This window comes from Buteo buteo, chromosome 2, assembly GCF_964188355.1.
Source record: "Buteo buteo chromosome 2, bButBut1.hap1.1, whole genome shotgun sequence".
Classification (NCBI taxonomy): domain Eukaryota; kingdom Metazoa; phylum Chordata; class Aves; order Accipitriformes; family Accipitridae; genus Buteo; species Buteo buteo.
The window spans coordinates 39388227-39404553 of NC_134172.1; the positions used below are offsets into that span (position 1 = coordinate 39388227).

General features: G+C 42.6%; 1 protein-coding gene across 2 annotated transcripts in view; it reads left to right on the forward strand.

Annotated features, from left to right (window-relative positions):
* CHN2 (chimerin 2) overlaps positions 1-16327 on the forward strand; it is a 168141-nt gene that overhangs the window by 136637 nt on the left and 15177 nt on the right. For both annotated transcript variants that reach the window (XM_075051562.1, XM_075051572.1), the window contains exons 7-9: positions 5306-5383; positions 12317-12401; positions 14849-15022. In XM_075051562.1, coding sequence (XP_074907663.1) covers positions 5306-5383; positions 12317-12401; positions 14849-15022 — 337 coding nt within the window. The remainder of the gene's footprint in view (positions 1-5305; positions 5384-12316; positions 12402-14848; positions 15023-16327) is intronic.

Here is a 16327-nt window from a genome sequence, read left to right on the forward strand (position 1 = left end):
ATTATATCTTTTATCTGCAGGGGAGGCGATCAAATACCCTGTCAGAAAGAAGTGCACGTAAATGACAACTGGTCACTGCAATGCTAATAAACAGTCAATCACATTAATTTAGGAGAGGTGTGAAGATTAAAATTTTAATAACTTTAACTTCAGAGCATTTACTGGAGGAGTCCTCCTAAATGACCAGTTCCTTTTGCTCTGAAGTGGGTTATCCTCAAAAGATAGGTGTGATTGGTGGTGATGGAAGTGCACCCAGGCTCTCCAGAATAGGAGCCCAGTGTAGATAATCTGCTGCCATAAACACTTCAAGCATAGTGTTGACAGCTCCTCAGACTCATGATTTGCAGAGGGACCGGTTATTATTAAAAAAGAAGGAAGTACAAACTCTGTGGAGTAAAAAGCAAAACTATAGATATATCTTAACCCTTTAAAAAAATCTGTGGTGCTTTTTTTTTTAATGATGATATTCAGTTTACTGAGCTCCAGCTCACCTGAAAGGAATTTTTTTTCTGGAAACAAGAGACTGTTGGGTTTTCAGTGGGTTAGATGGCACCCTTGAGGAGCTCAGATGGACCCGTGTTCGGGGGCAGCTCTCAACGATTGCAGTTGGAGATCTGTTGAACAGAGGAGGGTGGCAGCCAATTAATGCTAATTATTTTTGTCTATTTTTGGTTCCCCGGGAGCAAGTAGACTGTGTTCCCCCCTCAAAAGCAAACCAGAGAGCAGCAGCAGCCTGGTTTCTGTGCGGTCTGACTCCTTTCCTAACCCCGAGCTTTGTGTTGTGGAGCTTCCCGGCCCTGCTAACCTCTGCAGTCTCTGTTCACCTAATTGACATCAAGCGCCTTCCCGCCAGAGGGGTGGTTTCTTAGGGAAGTGGGTTTTGCAAGATTGGGTTGGCAAGCAATGTGCAGGCTTCGTGTTCAGTACATTTGCTGCTTGGAGCTTGTTTTCTCCCACAATTTTGGCAGCGCAGAAGCCTTTTAATGGCAGCTCCCAGTGCCATGGCAGTGGGAGGCAAGGGCTGGCAGCATTGTGGTATGGCGAAGGCCTTTGGATGACTAGCCTCCGCCACCATTTCCCCTCCGTGCCCTGTGTTTTGCTAAGAGCCGGCTTCTTTGGCGTTGACTCCTGAGCGCATCGTGGGAAGAGCTCCGTGGGAGAAAACCAGGAAAAACCCAATAGCTGCGAGATGCCTGCACCATGTGTCATCTCCACGGCGTGTCTGCAATTGCGCAAACATAATCTGTCTGGCAGATTACCGAGTATGCCATGCCTGCAAGGAAACAGGCCTCTCTTTGACCTATGACTGTATCTATGTGCAGTGTTAAGTGTATTTAGTTAGAGATCAGTCATGGATTTGTCACAATTCCTCATCATGGAGCAATCTCCCTTTTGCTTGTGGTGTCGTCCAAGGAGACATGGCGGTGCTGCTCCTCTGCCCACCGTAGCTGTGCCCTTCGGCAGGTAGAGCAGTGAGCCAAGGACCCGCCACTCGCTACCCCTCCCTGCCAGGCGGCTGGGGGAGAGGAGCCGTCGCTCCCACAGCATCTCTTCCCACCACACTGGCGCTGGCACGGAGGAGCCGGGCGGCATGCAGCGTTCCCCCGCTGCTTGCTGCCAGCGAGTCCTCAGCGCTGCCCACAGGACTACAACAGAAATCATGCCACATGTACAAAACGGAAAGCTTTTCATACTACAGTTTGTTCTTTCCTACCCCTGAGGCCTTTGTTAGCAAACAAGACGCCAGTGTTTGAGGGGAAAGACAATGGTGTGGTTCAGCTCACTCTGCAAAGGCGTGCTGGAAATGGCGCAACAGCTGAGTCCGCCCTCTTCCCCCCCCCACCTCCCCTTTTTAATTTTATTATTCTGGTTCAGTGACATTTATTTTGCTGTAAATGCCCAATTTGCTATACAGTGCGTGTGTTTTACAGAGAGACTAGTAACTAAAATCATATGTTATGCAGAAATCCTTTGGTCTGAAAACGCAGACAACCCGTATTTGCCTTTCAGCCTTCACTAGCTTAGACGTTCGGTGACAACCAGCAATAATATTTTTAGCTGCTGGCGTTCTCCTCCTTAGCTGCAGGCTAACTTGATCAAGAGGTGCTCTTTAAATGAGTTGACACCATGTGCAGTAAATTGTGTATTAAGAAAAAGAAAATGGATAAGAGAGAGCACTGGGGTTGGCCTACGGTATCAGTATGTTGGAAGTGGTTGCTGCTGAGAATTTGTCATTGCTGCTGTCTGCATTATATTTAGAGAGGAAAGGGGTTATATATGTGGTCCAGCTCATCTCAGTTTTACAGCACCATTTTAGACACACACCAAACCTGGTAGGGCTTTGTATGATTAAGCCTCTTAAGAGGACGCACTCACTGTTGGCCTTCTGTACACATCCTGCATTTTCAAGGGATCCCATTAAACAACTGTCTAAACAGGGCCCAAGCAAGGCAGAAAGAGCAACCTACAGGATAAATAAAATTTCATATATGATAAACAGTAAATACTGATCTGCCTTAGTCATATGATCTGGTTTGGCTGAGTTGTCCTCCTTCAAGTCTATTATGTATAATGCTTCTGTGCAAACACTCACAGTTTCCATTAAATATAGTACTGTATGTCTGATCCCAGGAGGACACTCTGATATTCCAAAAATAGTTTAATAAATAGAAATTCCAAGATGCATCATCATAAGCCTGTAGCTTGAGTATCAAATCTGCCATGTTATGTAAAAAATATTGGTTATATAATGGGATTTTTATCAGTCTAGTGACATAAATACAAATATTAGAGCATTATTAGGAAACTGACCTCTCTCTGACTTTGGATCGGTTATGCTGGAAGTCAGAGAGAAACTAGCTTACGTATATATGGGGATTTAGGTGCTGTAGCTTCAGAGGTGTCTAACAACTCAGAGCTAGTTTGGGGGTTTTGTTCCAGATAAATGTAAATACACTTAAAATGGTACTGAGGAAAGAAACTGGAGCATAATAAGAACTTCAAGCTGCTCCAAAGTTTCCTTTGTGATGGCCCAAACTGAAGCCATTGCCGCTGACGGCGTCAGAGGTGTCCCTAAAACCAGTGTTCCTCATCTCTTGAAATACATTGAGCGAGATGGGGAGCTATAGTCTGTCTTTATCTGCTGGAAAGCAGATAAAGGTCCTGAGCTGGCAGAAATTGGGACTTACTGGCGGGAGGACATATGGAAGAGCAGCAGGGATTTCCTCCAGGCAGAGCAATGTTCAAACATACATCACAGCCAGTTGTCACCAGTGGTCAGATAACAGTGCCGAGCCCTGGGGAAAGGCCAGGCGGGCAGCAACTGCTTAGGGAGCAATGGGGTTGTGTGGAAATCCTCCCTACTGGGGAGCAGAGGCTTTGGAGTATGGGAGCACATAAAAAAAGGTGCTGTGAGTTACCTGGAAAAGAAAGGAATTAAATATGCTATACATACAATTAACTGCATCGTTTTGTAACTGAGAAGCTGATTTTGCAGGCTGCACAACTTCTTGAAAACCCTAAGTAGGGCACTATCTGAAATTGCACGGCCTGATGTTACTGACGACTGACCATCTGTCCCCATGGGCTTTCAAATCAGGAGAGCATTGCTTTTACTAAGAGCAGGCAGTCTATATGGTGGAGGTTTTAGTAAGTAAATTAGATGAACCTTCTGACTTCTCAGCTTGAGGTAAAGGCAGACTGAAAAAAATAGAGTCAAGTTCAACTTTACAGGTTAACATAAGTGAATTAAATACTTTAATTTCATGTATTTTCTGGGTAAGTTGAAGTGGGGCAGACTGTAAAAGCCTGATGTGGTCTTTAATGTTTCTAGTTCAAAGAGGGAGTTTTCCTGGTAGTGCTGGTAACCCCCCAGTTTGCTCTGTTGCAGCATCTGCAGCATTAGACACACCTTAGAGAATTAAATATCACAGTGCTCTGCCAAGAAGGTAACTCCTGTCCTCCTCTTATGGGTGGAGAATGGGCATACGCACTAAGGGAGCAGGAGAGAGGAGCTGGAGGGAGGGAAGCCTGTGGGGAGGGAGCACTGAATGTGCTTCCCAGGGGATGCTCCGTGTCACACATCTTCTGTGTCCTGGGAAGGCGAACTACCTGCCTGTAAAGAAGTGAATCAGGTGCCCAAAGTAACGCTGCAAGCTGTAGCACAGACTGGTCAGAGTGCAGATCCCTCCTGTCCCCGGGCTTTAACTAGAAATCACTTCCCCTCCAAATCTATAGACACGTGTAACCAGAGTGAAGGACGACTGCCCTTGCTATCTTGCAGACCCTGTTCTGCAAACAGGGCTGCGCACACAGGCTTCCTACATCCGTGTGAGGCTCCGCTGCTGCCTTCACTGGAGCGCTGCACAGGGCTCAGGGGCTTCCCAGCCTGCACCGTCCCAGCTGGGCTTTTGACTTTCCCCCCCAGTCAGCTAGCTCCATGCTACCAAGTGCACACTGACAAAATGCTCTAGTTTAAAACACGGCATGAAAGTGCTATTAATGCTTGGAGCGCTGCTGGATTTCTCCCCTTGTACAGGGTATGAAAAAAAAAAAAAAAGAGATTTTTTAGCCCTGTAAGATTAAACAATCATCATGGTTTTAAGGGCTTAATCTGCTGGCATGCAGACTGCTGGCTGATAAGTCTCCGAGTCTGAGTGTAATTGGATGCAGCATCGGATTCAGTTGTGTGGGCTTTCCCGGGGCTTTTTGTTTGTTTGTTCATTTTTAACACGCTGTGGACTTGAAGTGATCTGTCCCTGGAAGTGCCTTTGGGCGTGAAGCGGTAACACTGTCCCCCCGGGACAGTATTTTGGCAGCACCTAGCTGGAGACCACCGCTTGGGGAGGGTGGGGGGGGAAGGTTGCTCAGTGTATGAATTCGGGCTATTGTTCGAGGCACACATCTGCCTTAAGAAATCGCACGGCACAGGCCGTTACTTATTCAGATGCAGAAGCTCCTTCCGTCCCACAAGACGGCCCATTCAAGTCACATGCCAGAGGTCTCAGCAGAATGGGCTGCAGCTGCTTCAAATCTGCTGTCTAACATCAGAAGCAGTTGGACAAACTGTACCGTACTGACTACAGTCAGGCTCCCGGGCGCCGAGGAAGACAGGGAAAAGATTTGGGATCCCAGCGCTATGTTCTCAGAGGATCTGTGGCTGGAAAATGAGAAAAACTGTGCTGTTGTTCACAAGTCGAAGCGAGGAAGGAAGCGCCAAGAGCTCCTGGCCGTGGCCCTGGGGGTGAAGGTGGGAGTCAAGGGGGCACTTTTGTGGCAACCTCTGAAACTCTTTGCCTATTCACAGATCACCTCCTTGGTCAGAAGAGCAGCCTTAACTCAAAACGACAACCACTTCAACTATGAAAAAGCACACAATTTTAAGGTAAGCACAACTTCTTATTCTTTTCAGCTAAAAAGTTCTGTTTAGATGCTTCACATTTTATTTTTTGCTGTGATAGGGTTTTCACGCACCCATCTATACTAGCTCTGAGAAGAGTGTTGATAAAAGCATTTTTCTTTCTACTTGACTGCATTGTTAATACGCTTTTACACAGGCACTTAATCTATATAACCATTTTGCTACTCACTACTACTCACTACACTACTTGACGCATTTTAGCTCTTTTTGCCCAGATTCAGTTTTCTTTTTTTTTTCCCAGAAACAAAGTACTTCATATTGATTGTCTTTATGTTAAAGTGTATCCATTTTTAAATGAGAAAAAGGCCCCTTTTCAACTATTATCAGAAGCCAGTAGCATTTTACCAGCAAACATTTTGGACCATTTCTGTTTTCAGAAGAAGTTGAGGGAGCTCGGGTGCTCCTAACAATAAAGCAGAGCACAACGGTGGTATTGTCTCCTAGCTTTTGTTCCACCACCATATGCTAAGGAAATGCTGTCAGAGTCCCACAGATCTCTAGGATCTGAGCTTGTGTTTGCTTGTCAAACTAAACCAAATAGCTGGACAAACACGGGGATGTTTAAATGGATCATATTTTTGCTGTCTTATACCTACAAAATCAGATTCTTAGGGGGTTTTTTCCCCAACTGCTGTGTCTGGCATGCTGCAGCAGGGAAGTGACTCAGCTGTGGAAGTGGACCTTCCAGGCAGCTTGTACTAAAATGTTTTGCCAAAAGGACTGTGCTGGTTTCAGAGTATGCCAGCCAGTTACCATATCTAATGCTGTCAAATTGTGGTTTGATGCTTATCGGGGTGGATACAGAGAGGATAAGAGGCAGTAACAAGACAAGAAAGGAATGCATATCAGCTTTGAAACCTCAGTTTACTTAAGGCTCCTTGAGGATGCTGATCTGGGTCACTGTCGGAATGGTTCAGCTCATTAGCAGAACGAATTTCCTGATACTCATCTGAGGCCTGTCAAAAAAAGAGAAGCACTGATTAAAATGATTTTACTGTTTTCCTGGTTTAGCAAAAAGGCTTCACTTATTTTTCTACATATTCTGCCATGCAGACATTGCTCTGCTCTGCAGTGCTTCTGCTGTAGTTGGTAAATCAATAATTTAATATTAGTGAGCAAAGCAAAAAATAGCATCCCTCTTTTCATTCCCCCTCCTTGACTCAGTCTACAGAAAAGTCAATATTTATCTCACTGATCATTAGTGAAGGAAATAGGTGAAATACTCTGTTTTCTTGCTTGATTAAACTAGCTTTCATTCCTTCTGGCTTTTGCCCTCATTATCATTTTAATATCAAAACTATTTTAGTTTTAACTAGAAAATATTTTCTCATGACTGAGACTTTTTTCCACTTTGACCCATGCATTCTTTTCTCTTAAAAATTCCCCTCGTTTTGGCTTTGATTTATAATTGGACATGTGCCCAGTTAACTTTGCGTTTGCACAATCTAGCTGTTGTACAGTCTCTGTTCCTTTCTGTTTCAAAAGAGTCATGTTTAACTGGAAAATCACATGACTAAAATATGTATGTATTCACAAGCTTGACAGCAGAAAATTATTGTTTTATCCTAGCAGAGGCCATAAAAAACTTACAGAAGAAACATTAAAAGTAATAAATTGTCCAGAAAGGCCAGTCGAAAGTGTTACATTTACTTAATGAACAAATAAGTTCACTATGCAAATACAGTTAGTTTTCCAAAGGATTATATTAAAACATGTCTAGTTGAACAAAAAATGTGGATAGAATGCTTAGAGTAGAATATTTAGATTTAAAAGATGGCTAAATTAAAGTCTGGTATCTTTAATATATTCCATATTCATCACATAAAAGGGTGATGAAATTATTTGAAAGGGAAAGAATGGCTTTATTGGTCTTGGGGCAAAATTCTTAATGGCTTTTGGCAGCACTCAGGCTATGATGATATGGGATTTATCTGAAAGAGAACGCTATTTTGCAGACGTTCAAAGAGTTGTCTTCCCCATTTTTAAGTGAATACTGACATGTATTGTATCATTCATCTCAGTTCACAGGGACAAAGGTTACACGTCACAGTGTCCATCATATTCTTGTCATAGGCAATTCTTCAGGAACAAACAGACACTCTTTAGCTCTTGTCCTTTAGCCATGAAGAATCTTAAAATTGAAGGGCACATTTTTAGCGAAGCTGATGGGATTTTTGTAGGTCTTACACCAAAGATTGTACCTACTGGAAGAGAGAAGGAACAAAAGGAAGAAATAGACTCAAGGCACAAATTCAGAGCAAGGATGGATCTCCCTCTATCCTTTCCAAGCTAATATAAAAATTAAAAAGAAGTGCTGGAGTTTGGAGAGTGAGGGTGCTGGGTTATGCTATTCTGAGCATCCGTGCTTTCTCCTTCAGCTTCTCTTCCAAATTTCAAGGCACTCAAGGCAATGAACAAAAAAAAGATTTAGGATCCAGACTGATTTGTTAAGCTGGGTTCATCTTGAGCACACCACACAGTTGCATGGATTTAGGTTTGGAGCTAGCGTCTGTCTGGCGGGACTACTTTGCATAAGCCAGTGTAGACATACCGTAATTCAGGCAAGAGAATAAATCTCTGAGGCCCTGTTTATAAAAACACAGAGGTATTTCTGTAACTATGTGGGTGTCAGCCTAACTGGATTGCAAAGTCCTCTTGCATCTCGTTACAGTTACATCTCGTTAGAGCCCAGCAGGCTCTTTGGGATGTGCTATACCTGCCGACTTCAGTGGGGTCCCAGCTGGTGGTGAGGTCACCTCGTGCCCGAGGGTGGCAGCATGGAGTTTGGGGATGCTCCACACGTTTTGTTCTAGGCTGGGAATTCATGAGAGGGCCTCTGTGCTGCTTTAAGTGAGCAAATACAGCTGAATAATGTGCATTTACCACAATATTGCGCCTGTTTACTACTATAGCATGGGCAAATCCTGTTTGCAGGGGGGCTAGTGGAGTAAAGGCAGCTGATTATGGACAAGTCAGAAGATCTGCTGGGAGAAAGGAGGCTCTGGGATAAATTTCCCCTTGTGTTAATCACTGCAGATAAGCACTGCTTCTGGGAGAGAAAGGGTTTGGGGGAGGCATTTTTTACAGACATCATGAAGATTATGTGTATGTATTTAAGCAAAAAATAACAGCAGAGTCAGCTTTTCTTCCCTGCAAAGAGCTCAGGTTCAGCAGGAGTCCACAGAAGAGTACAAATGCGCATGTATTCAGGCGGAAGTCTGAAAAATCTCTTATTTTCTTTGGATGCAAATAGAAAAGTCTTCAAACCCAGTCAGATAAACAAGAAGATTGTCTCAGAAACAGCATCATATAATGCCAATAAAAAACATGTGTTTCAATTCAGGGCAATTTTTAGTTTGTTTCTGCAGTATTGCTTAAGGGATTATTTTGTTTTGCCACTGTATTGGCACTCCTTAACTTTGGTTGTAGTTTCTTCCTCTGTGAACACGGCTTAGATGCAGACTAAAACTGCATGAGATAGCATCTGCGGAGGGAATTCTGCCATTTGGAAGCAAGGGCACCACCGGGCTGAAGGGCGAAGGTAAGAGCACAGGAGAGCAGTAAGAAGAGACATGTAGTGTAGTATTGGGTGAGATTGTCCAGCAGAGAACCATAGAATCATAGAATCATTTAGGTTGGAAAAGACCTTTAAGATCATCAAGTCCAACTGTCAACCATGCCCACTAAACCATGTCCTGAAGTGCCTTGTCTACACACTTTTTGAATACCTCCAGGGATGGTGACTCAACCACTTCCCTGGGCAGCCTGTTCCAATGCCTGACAACCCCTTCAGTAAAGAAATTTTTCCTAATACCCAATCTAAACCTCCCCTGCCGCAACTTGAGGCCATTTCCTCTTGTCCTAAATGGGAAGAGAGGATGAATGTAAGAAACAACTTTTAATTGAAAGAGCTGGAAAGGAAATAGAGTGAAGAAGTTAGGAGTTAGACATTGTGGAAAGAAGATGAAAGACTGAACAAGAAAAGTACAGTGTATAGTCTGAAACATCATGGTTTTTTGCTTATATGAAGAAATACATCCCTGTAAATTCTTCTTAAAAGTTGGAATTATGTGTCAACTGTAGCCCAAGCAACCCGACCCTATGCTGTGTGTACACAGAGAGGTCTCCTGAGACTGCAGGATGGGGTGGGGACCAATAATAAATAGATCTTGATCATGTTTCCAAAAATCTAAGCCCAGGCCATTTGTAATGATGCTGTTGCAAAGGATGGGGCAAAACCTAAAAACCCATCTCAAAAACCTAAGACCTGCTGTTACCTCTCCTTGATTAAAACAGAGACGAGGCCAATCTGGCAGGTAAAATTCCCATTTACCGTTCAAAAGTGTTGTGTGCAAGCTTTGGGCTGCATTTGAGTGTTGTGTTCATAGAAGCAGACCTCATTATTTCTTTAAAATTAATGGCAAGCCATAAAAGACTTAGTTCAAAACTGCATCTTAAGAGGTTTTTTTCCACCTTCATCTAGAAACTTTTGAATATCGTCCTTTTTCAGTTAGAGATAGCTAGTATTTTCCTGTTTCAGCTTGACCAGAAACCACCAAGACTCACTTTTCTGAGGGTATTTCAGTTGGGAACTTGCCATTTGAGCTAAAATGCAGATCTGTGAAAAATTTGAAGTGAATGAATAAAGAGAGCTAAACCTTTGAGGGCCACCAAGCTGAAGAGAAACAGGGGAAGGGTGCGCAGTCAGCTCTTCTCAGATGCAGCCCTTAGTCAGCATTGATGACTGTTTCCCATTAATGACAGAAGAGATCAAGGAATAATCAGCTACCATTTTCTAAATATGCCACAGTGAGATCAGCTGAAATAAGCTTTATGTAAAGTGAGCAAGTAGGCCCCAAATACCCTAGCAACTGTGATGGACTTTAAATGTAAAATGGTGCAGTTTTTAAAATCCCAAAAGAGCTTTTACAGCCACTTCTCAGGAGGTTAGTTTTTGCAAACCGCTGCAAAGCAGAAGACAATTAGCTATCTTCCCACAGCAGATGATTTCCACCCACAATTAAATGCAGGTACTGACCTACTAATTATGTGGTTATCAGTCTAAAAATGCAGGCATAATTAGTTGTATCCATAGTTTTGTATCCCCTGAAGGTCACGTAGAGCATATGCCTGAAACTCAGGTGACCGGCTGATGTGAGGTACGACCATTTACGCCCACTACAAGCCATGTCTGAAATTCTTGCTACCCACCCTGCAAAACAAAATAAGATGAAATAAGAAAGACGTATGTGTCTGTATCTATCAATCTATCTATCTCTAACTTTATTGCAAAGTGTAGTTTCCCAGAGATACACAATTTTGAGAGGTAAAATACCATTTCAAAAAATAAATATGACCAGTCAGACATTCCAGTTTTGACCTTTACTGTCAAAAGGGAGGAAGAATTACTATTGCTTTAAGCTTATTCATGCAATTATTGACTGTGAGTAGTTGGTCAGCAGTCATATGTGGTCAGGCTGACATTTTTATCACTAAATCAGAAAGAGAGGTCTGTATTAAAATCACAATACTTCATCTTCCTGGGGAATGGACTCAAGAGTACAGGCTTATTTAGGGGTGATCCTGCAGACAAATGAGTTGAAAACATTAGCAAGCCAAATGCTTGGCTTAAAACTTCACCAAGTTTATCTGAAAAGGGCAATGACCGTTTTTTACTGTATGAAAAGTAAAGAGCAGCTTTCCCCATCCCAGGGGGTGGAAGTGGCCTTTCAGCCGTCCACCTGATGGGTAAACAAGAGCAGAGAGAAGGAAAAGGAAGCATTAGCAGCCGGAGGTGTGCATGATTTATGTTTTGTTAAGCTCAATTAAGTCTCTGGCTGGAACTAGCTCATGCCATGTCCATTCACACGGGCGCAGACCTCCCTATTTACTCTTCCTTTCAATGAGAATGAAGTGCTTACTTCACCAGAACATACATCTTAAATAAAAAGGTCTTCTGCCATAGCCTTTGGAAAAGCAGTGGAGGAAGCAGTGGTGGTGTGCAAATCCTGGCTGGGCAGCCATGGGCTCTGTCAGCGCACAGGTTATTTTATTCCTCCTTATTTACTCATGCGTGCACTGTAGCAAAATGAAATTTGGTCTACTGAAAAAGAGCCTACTGACATCTTGTCCCTATGTGAGTTCAGTTTACTTACTAGTGTCGGGAAGGGTGTTGTTTCCTTTTGTCGCTAATGGATTCCAGTGTGCAAAATCAGATCATTACCCAGCCGCTGCCTGGAGTGGCTGCACAAATCATTCACCCCTGATACAAATTTACAGCAATCACCTCGAGTTTTGTTCAGTGTTGTTGCATAGAAATGCACATGTAACACCATAGTCATAGGGCATTCAAACCTGAGTGGTGCTTTTAGCACGTGGGTCTTGCACCAGATCTGTGGTCACACACAGTTAAGGGGAACCAAAACGTGGTGCATTCGAAGGGACTTTCTGTCACTGCATTTCCCCTACTTTCAAGTGATCTGTTGAGCATTTGAATCTCAGAAACATTCCTGTTTTGTTTGAACTAGTCAAATAAAAGCACTGATTACATTTCCTTGGATTATTAGTTTTACTTTTTTCTCCTTTGACTAGTGAACCTGGTTTCCTCCCCTCACTGTAGCTAAAATGTCAGCTAGCAAAAATGGTTTGTTTTCCATGTCGTACACAGCCTGGTTCTCTGTTATGTTAAGCCTATTGAAAGATAAACTTCAAGATCAAAGCAAATTTCTGTCCCCGTGGTTTATTTCATCTAGACTTTGGAAAGATGTGGGCACTGTGTGCTAAAGATTTACTCCTACTGAGTCTTCTGTTGTTTATCCATTTCAGTTATTCCATCTGTCAGACCATCTGCCTCGCAATGACCCCATTTCTATTTTTTTTCCCCCATTTGTATTACAGGTCCATACGTTTCGAGGTCCACACTGGTGTGAATACTGCGCCAACTTCATGTGGGGTCTCATCGCTCAGGGAGTGAGGTGTTCAGGTAGCTCTTTAACATTTTCTGTCATTCTCTTGAAATGCTCGGACATCTTTCCCACCCCCAGCCTGCACTCCCTGCAGGAGGGTGGGTAGGGATTACTTTACAGAACAAGGCAAGAAATCCTCCCACACAAGTTAGAGTGTTTTCATTTTCCCCATTAGCTGGTTTAGAAATGAAGCCACCAGCCCTCAGTCGCTGAGGGTGACATCCTTTTGGTAGTACCTTGGTCATGTGTGTGCCTTTGGTGTATACATTAAGAACTGATCTTTATGGTTAAGTTATCCCTGAATGTTTTTATGTCTTATGAAACAAGCCCTGGAAATGGCAGAGCCAGCCAGCAACTAGGCTTCGTAACTCATCTTTTTGCCACCAATTGCTGAGAAGTGCCCTTGTCTGCAAAAAAACTGTCACCTGTTTCCTTTAAAAATAACATGCATTGCTGCAAGCCTGAAATATCCCACCTCGAGGGAAAGCAAAAAATGCAACCTTCATTTTCCTAGAAGGATTAATTTTCTGGTGCCTCTATAACTCTATTAGCATTTTAACAGTGCTTTAAATATTTAAAACTGTTTGTTTTCTTGTGAAAAATAATCATCTTGGAAAAATTGCAATAAACGTCACTTTGTGAACTTTTGGATTCAGCAAGTGAAATAGTATTTGCTGGACTGCAAATGGGGTTTCATAACTTATTTCTATGGACCTTCAATCTCTTCAATGTCTCACCTGAATATGTCTTACCTCTCCCTACCCTGACCTCCAGGCATTCCTGATCTCAGACTGGCACCAAACACATCCGACCCTGACATCTGCCTTTCATGGGTAGAGGAGGTGGCTGTTACCTAAAATTTAGACCGCGGTTTGAAGGATCAAAAAACCTTTCACAAATGCACAGTTTTAACAAGTGCAGTCTGAGCTACTGCTACATCTTGTCTGCATGGAGATGAATAATGGTAACACAAAGAATATGAGAAGGACATTAAAAAAGAGGAAAATGACCAGTAGTGTTCTTTTCAAGCTATATGATCTTAAACACAAGTGTGCAAAACCTGACCTCACTAATGCATGGCACTGTATTTGTTCACATACATAAAATATTAAACTTATGAAAAGACTTACTTATTTAGTAGGAAACATAATATTCTCCCTCATTAAATTACCAACATTTAACTCTAAGTAGATAGATGCATTTGGATTTAACTTCACATGCTTGGAGAACAGCACTGAAAACAATACAGGGAGGATCCTAACTGCAGCTGCTCATATTTGTTTAGATTTCACAGAACAATAATGTATTATGCAGTAATAACTGTATGGAGAAACACAAAAAAAAGCCACCCAATCCCATTAAATGTGTAGGTGTGTTTGTAGTAATTACATGATTTTTCTTGATTAATATATTATAGAGAATAATACTGAAATGTGCTGCAAGTAATAGAGTCATGTTTACATTTTTAATAGCTCGGGCAGTAAATCAACATGAAAAAACAGTAACTCGCTACTGATGATATTAGACAGGTTAAGTTATCCCAAAGGGCACCATCAGTGATGGGCATGACTGAGAAGGCATTAAAACAGGAATCAGTCTTACGTGAGATAATGTAATTCACAATGGTGGTGGTTGCTTTCCTAAGGCTTATAAATTCATTTGGCTGAATATTTGAGTCTATTAGAAAAATTCAATTTGTGGAGATCAAGCAGTGATGTTTAAGTTAATACAAACCCACCCGTGCAACCAAGAGTAGGATTTGACTCTGGAGTAAGAAGACATCAAGAACCGTTTGTAAAATGAATCACTTTTTTACATCATGCCTTTCACAGCATTTTATGTGCCTAAACTGACCCACAGACTAAACACCGGGGACACTTGAGTCACCAGTGAAGTGGTGACACAGGGATGGGGAGGCTGTTGATGTGGCAGAGCGAGCCAAAATGCAACACGGCAGGAATGTGGAAGGGGAAGGGAGGCACACGAGCTCAAAGCACTGTCCCAGTCTGAATGTTTAGGTGAATCTTAGGTCCTTCGCCCGTTAGCAGTGCTAAGCCACGTGCTGGCCAGCAGAAGACAGTCATTACTGTGCTAATTTTATAAAAAGCTAAACTAAAACACCCAGAAGTTAAGTCCCACGCATTCAAATGCAACACCTAGAGCTACGTGTCCAGTGGTGAACTGACCCAGACTGCACCAGTGGTCACCCTCTCCTCAGAGGGGTGTGAGGGACGTCCAGAGCTTTTATAGCTTTTTAACAACTCTGCTGGAGTTCACTTTGCTCACCACAGGTTTTTTACAGATTTCCATGCTCATCTTTCTCATCTCCGTCTTATTTATTCTAGGTTTGCTGACTGATGGAGAAGTTATGTCCCTTGCTTGATGTGGCCCAAGGAAAGAAATTGTTAGACAAGACCTATCAGCATTAGTATTAATTAATTAACCTGGCTAACTTTGTTTACAGACTGCGGGCTGAACGTACATAAGCAGTGCTCCAAATACGTGCCCAACGACTGCCAACCAGACCTCAAGAGGATTAAGCGAGTCTACTGCTGCGACCTCACCACACTAGTGAAAGCCCACAATACCCAGAGGCCGATGGTTGTGGATTCATGCATTCGAGAGATCGAAGCAAGAGGTTTGTGTACTTAGGAAAGCAGCAGACACAATTAAGTGAAGATGACCTGAATTACGTGCTAAGCTAGGACAGGGTAGTATGCTCATGCACACTGAAGACAGGATGAGAGAAGGGGGTTTTTTAGTGTAGGTGATACATTGGTCTGCATTAACTAGTAAAATTAAATCATGGCATTTCATAATGCAATTTCCTGAAATGCTTTCTGAAAACATGTCAAAACATGTATTATGTTACACTTCTGAAAGGGGTGAACTTTCAAGTGAACTTTAAGTTCATGTTTATGTGTCTTTTTTCATTATTTTCTTTTAACATACCTGGGGACACTTCCAATTTCAAAGTAATCAGTTTAAATCAAATCCCTTATTAATAACCTTTCCGGACATTATGGGCAAGAGAACACAAGTGACTGGAAGTGACTCAGACAAGTGAGGTCACAAGCTGTGGTGTTTTGTGGTAGGTCACAAACTGCGCAGGGTTGCGCGTGATGCTCAGCTACTGACTGATGGATACCATGGCTCAGGCAGCATGTCACAGCCAAAATGCCAGCTTGTGACAGGTTTTTGGTACACAGACGTGTGACAGATTGAAGAAATACCATATCCCCTCCAACACAACACAGTAATGATCACAGTATTTTTGCTTTGGATAGCAAATGTGTATGTCATGCTGCCCAATAAGCCAAATTTACCTGTTAGTCATAGCTTCAGCACAGGAATCTCATAATGTTGAATTCATGGCATCTCGGTAATCTGCATGGCAACACACTGATACAAGCCATTGGGATTTCAGAGTCACGCATCATCTACTGAAATGAATCAAAGATTTACAAGTAAATCCCCAGCACTGCTCCGTAAAGCTCTGCCAGGATTATATCATCATTGCAGGGATAAATAGAAAGAATAGTTTGGACTAAGACAGAAGAGCTTTACTCCGATGATATAGCGGGAAGCTATGTTGCATTTGAGATCTAATCACTTACTTGTACATTTATTGATTAAGATAAAATCTGCTGCCCTCTGTTTTTTCGACATCTTTAAATTTCTTTAATTGCCATAGAACTATGTAAGATACTGATTTTGTTCTTAAGAAAACAAAGTGTGTTGGATCTTATAAGTAGATTAACACTGTGCATAGTCACAATAAGGAGTTCTGGGATTAAAATAAATAATGTGTGTGTAACTCTGGTTGGGTAGCTCTGCCTGCTCTGCCGGGCTGCCCTGCATTTCATGTTGGTGTGGAGCAACGGGGGGAGAGCTGTGCAAGTGAGCAGGTCTCTTGTGGTGAAAGAACTGTGGAAGAGATGTA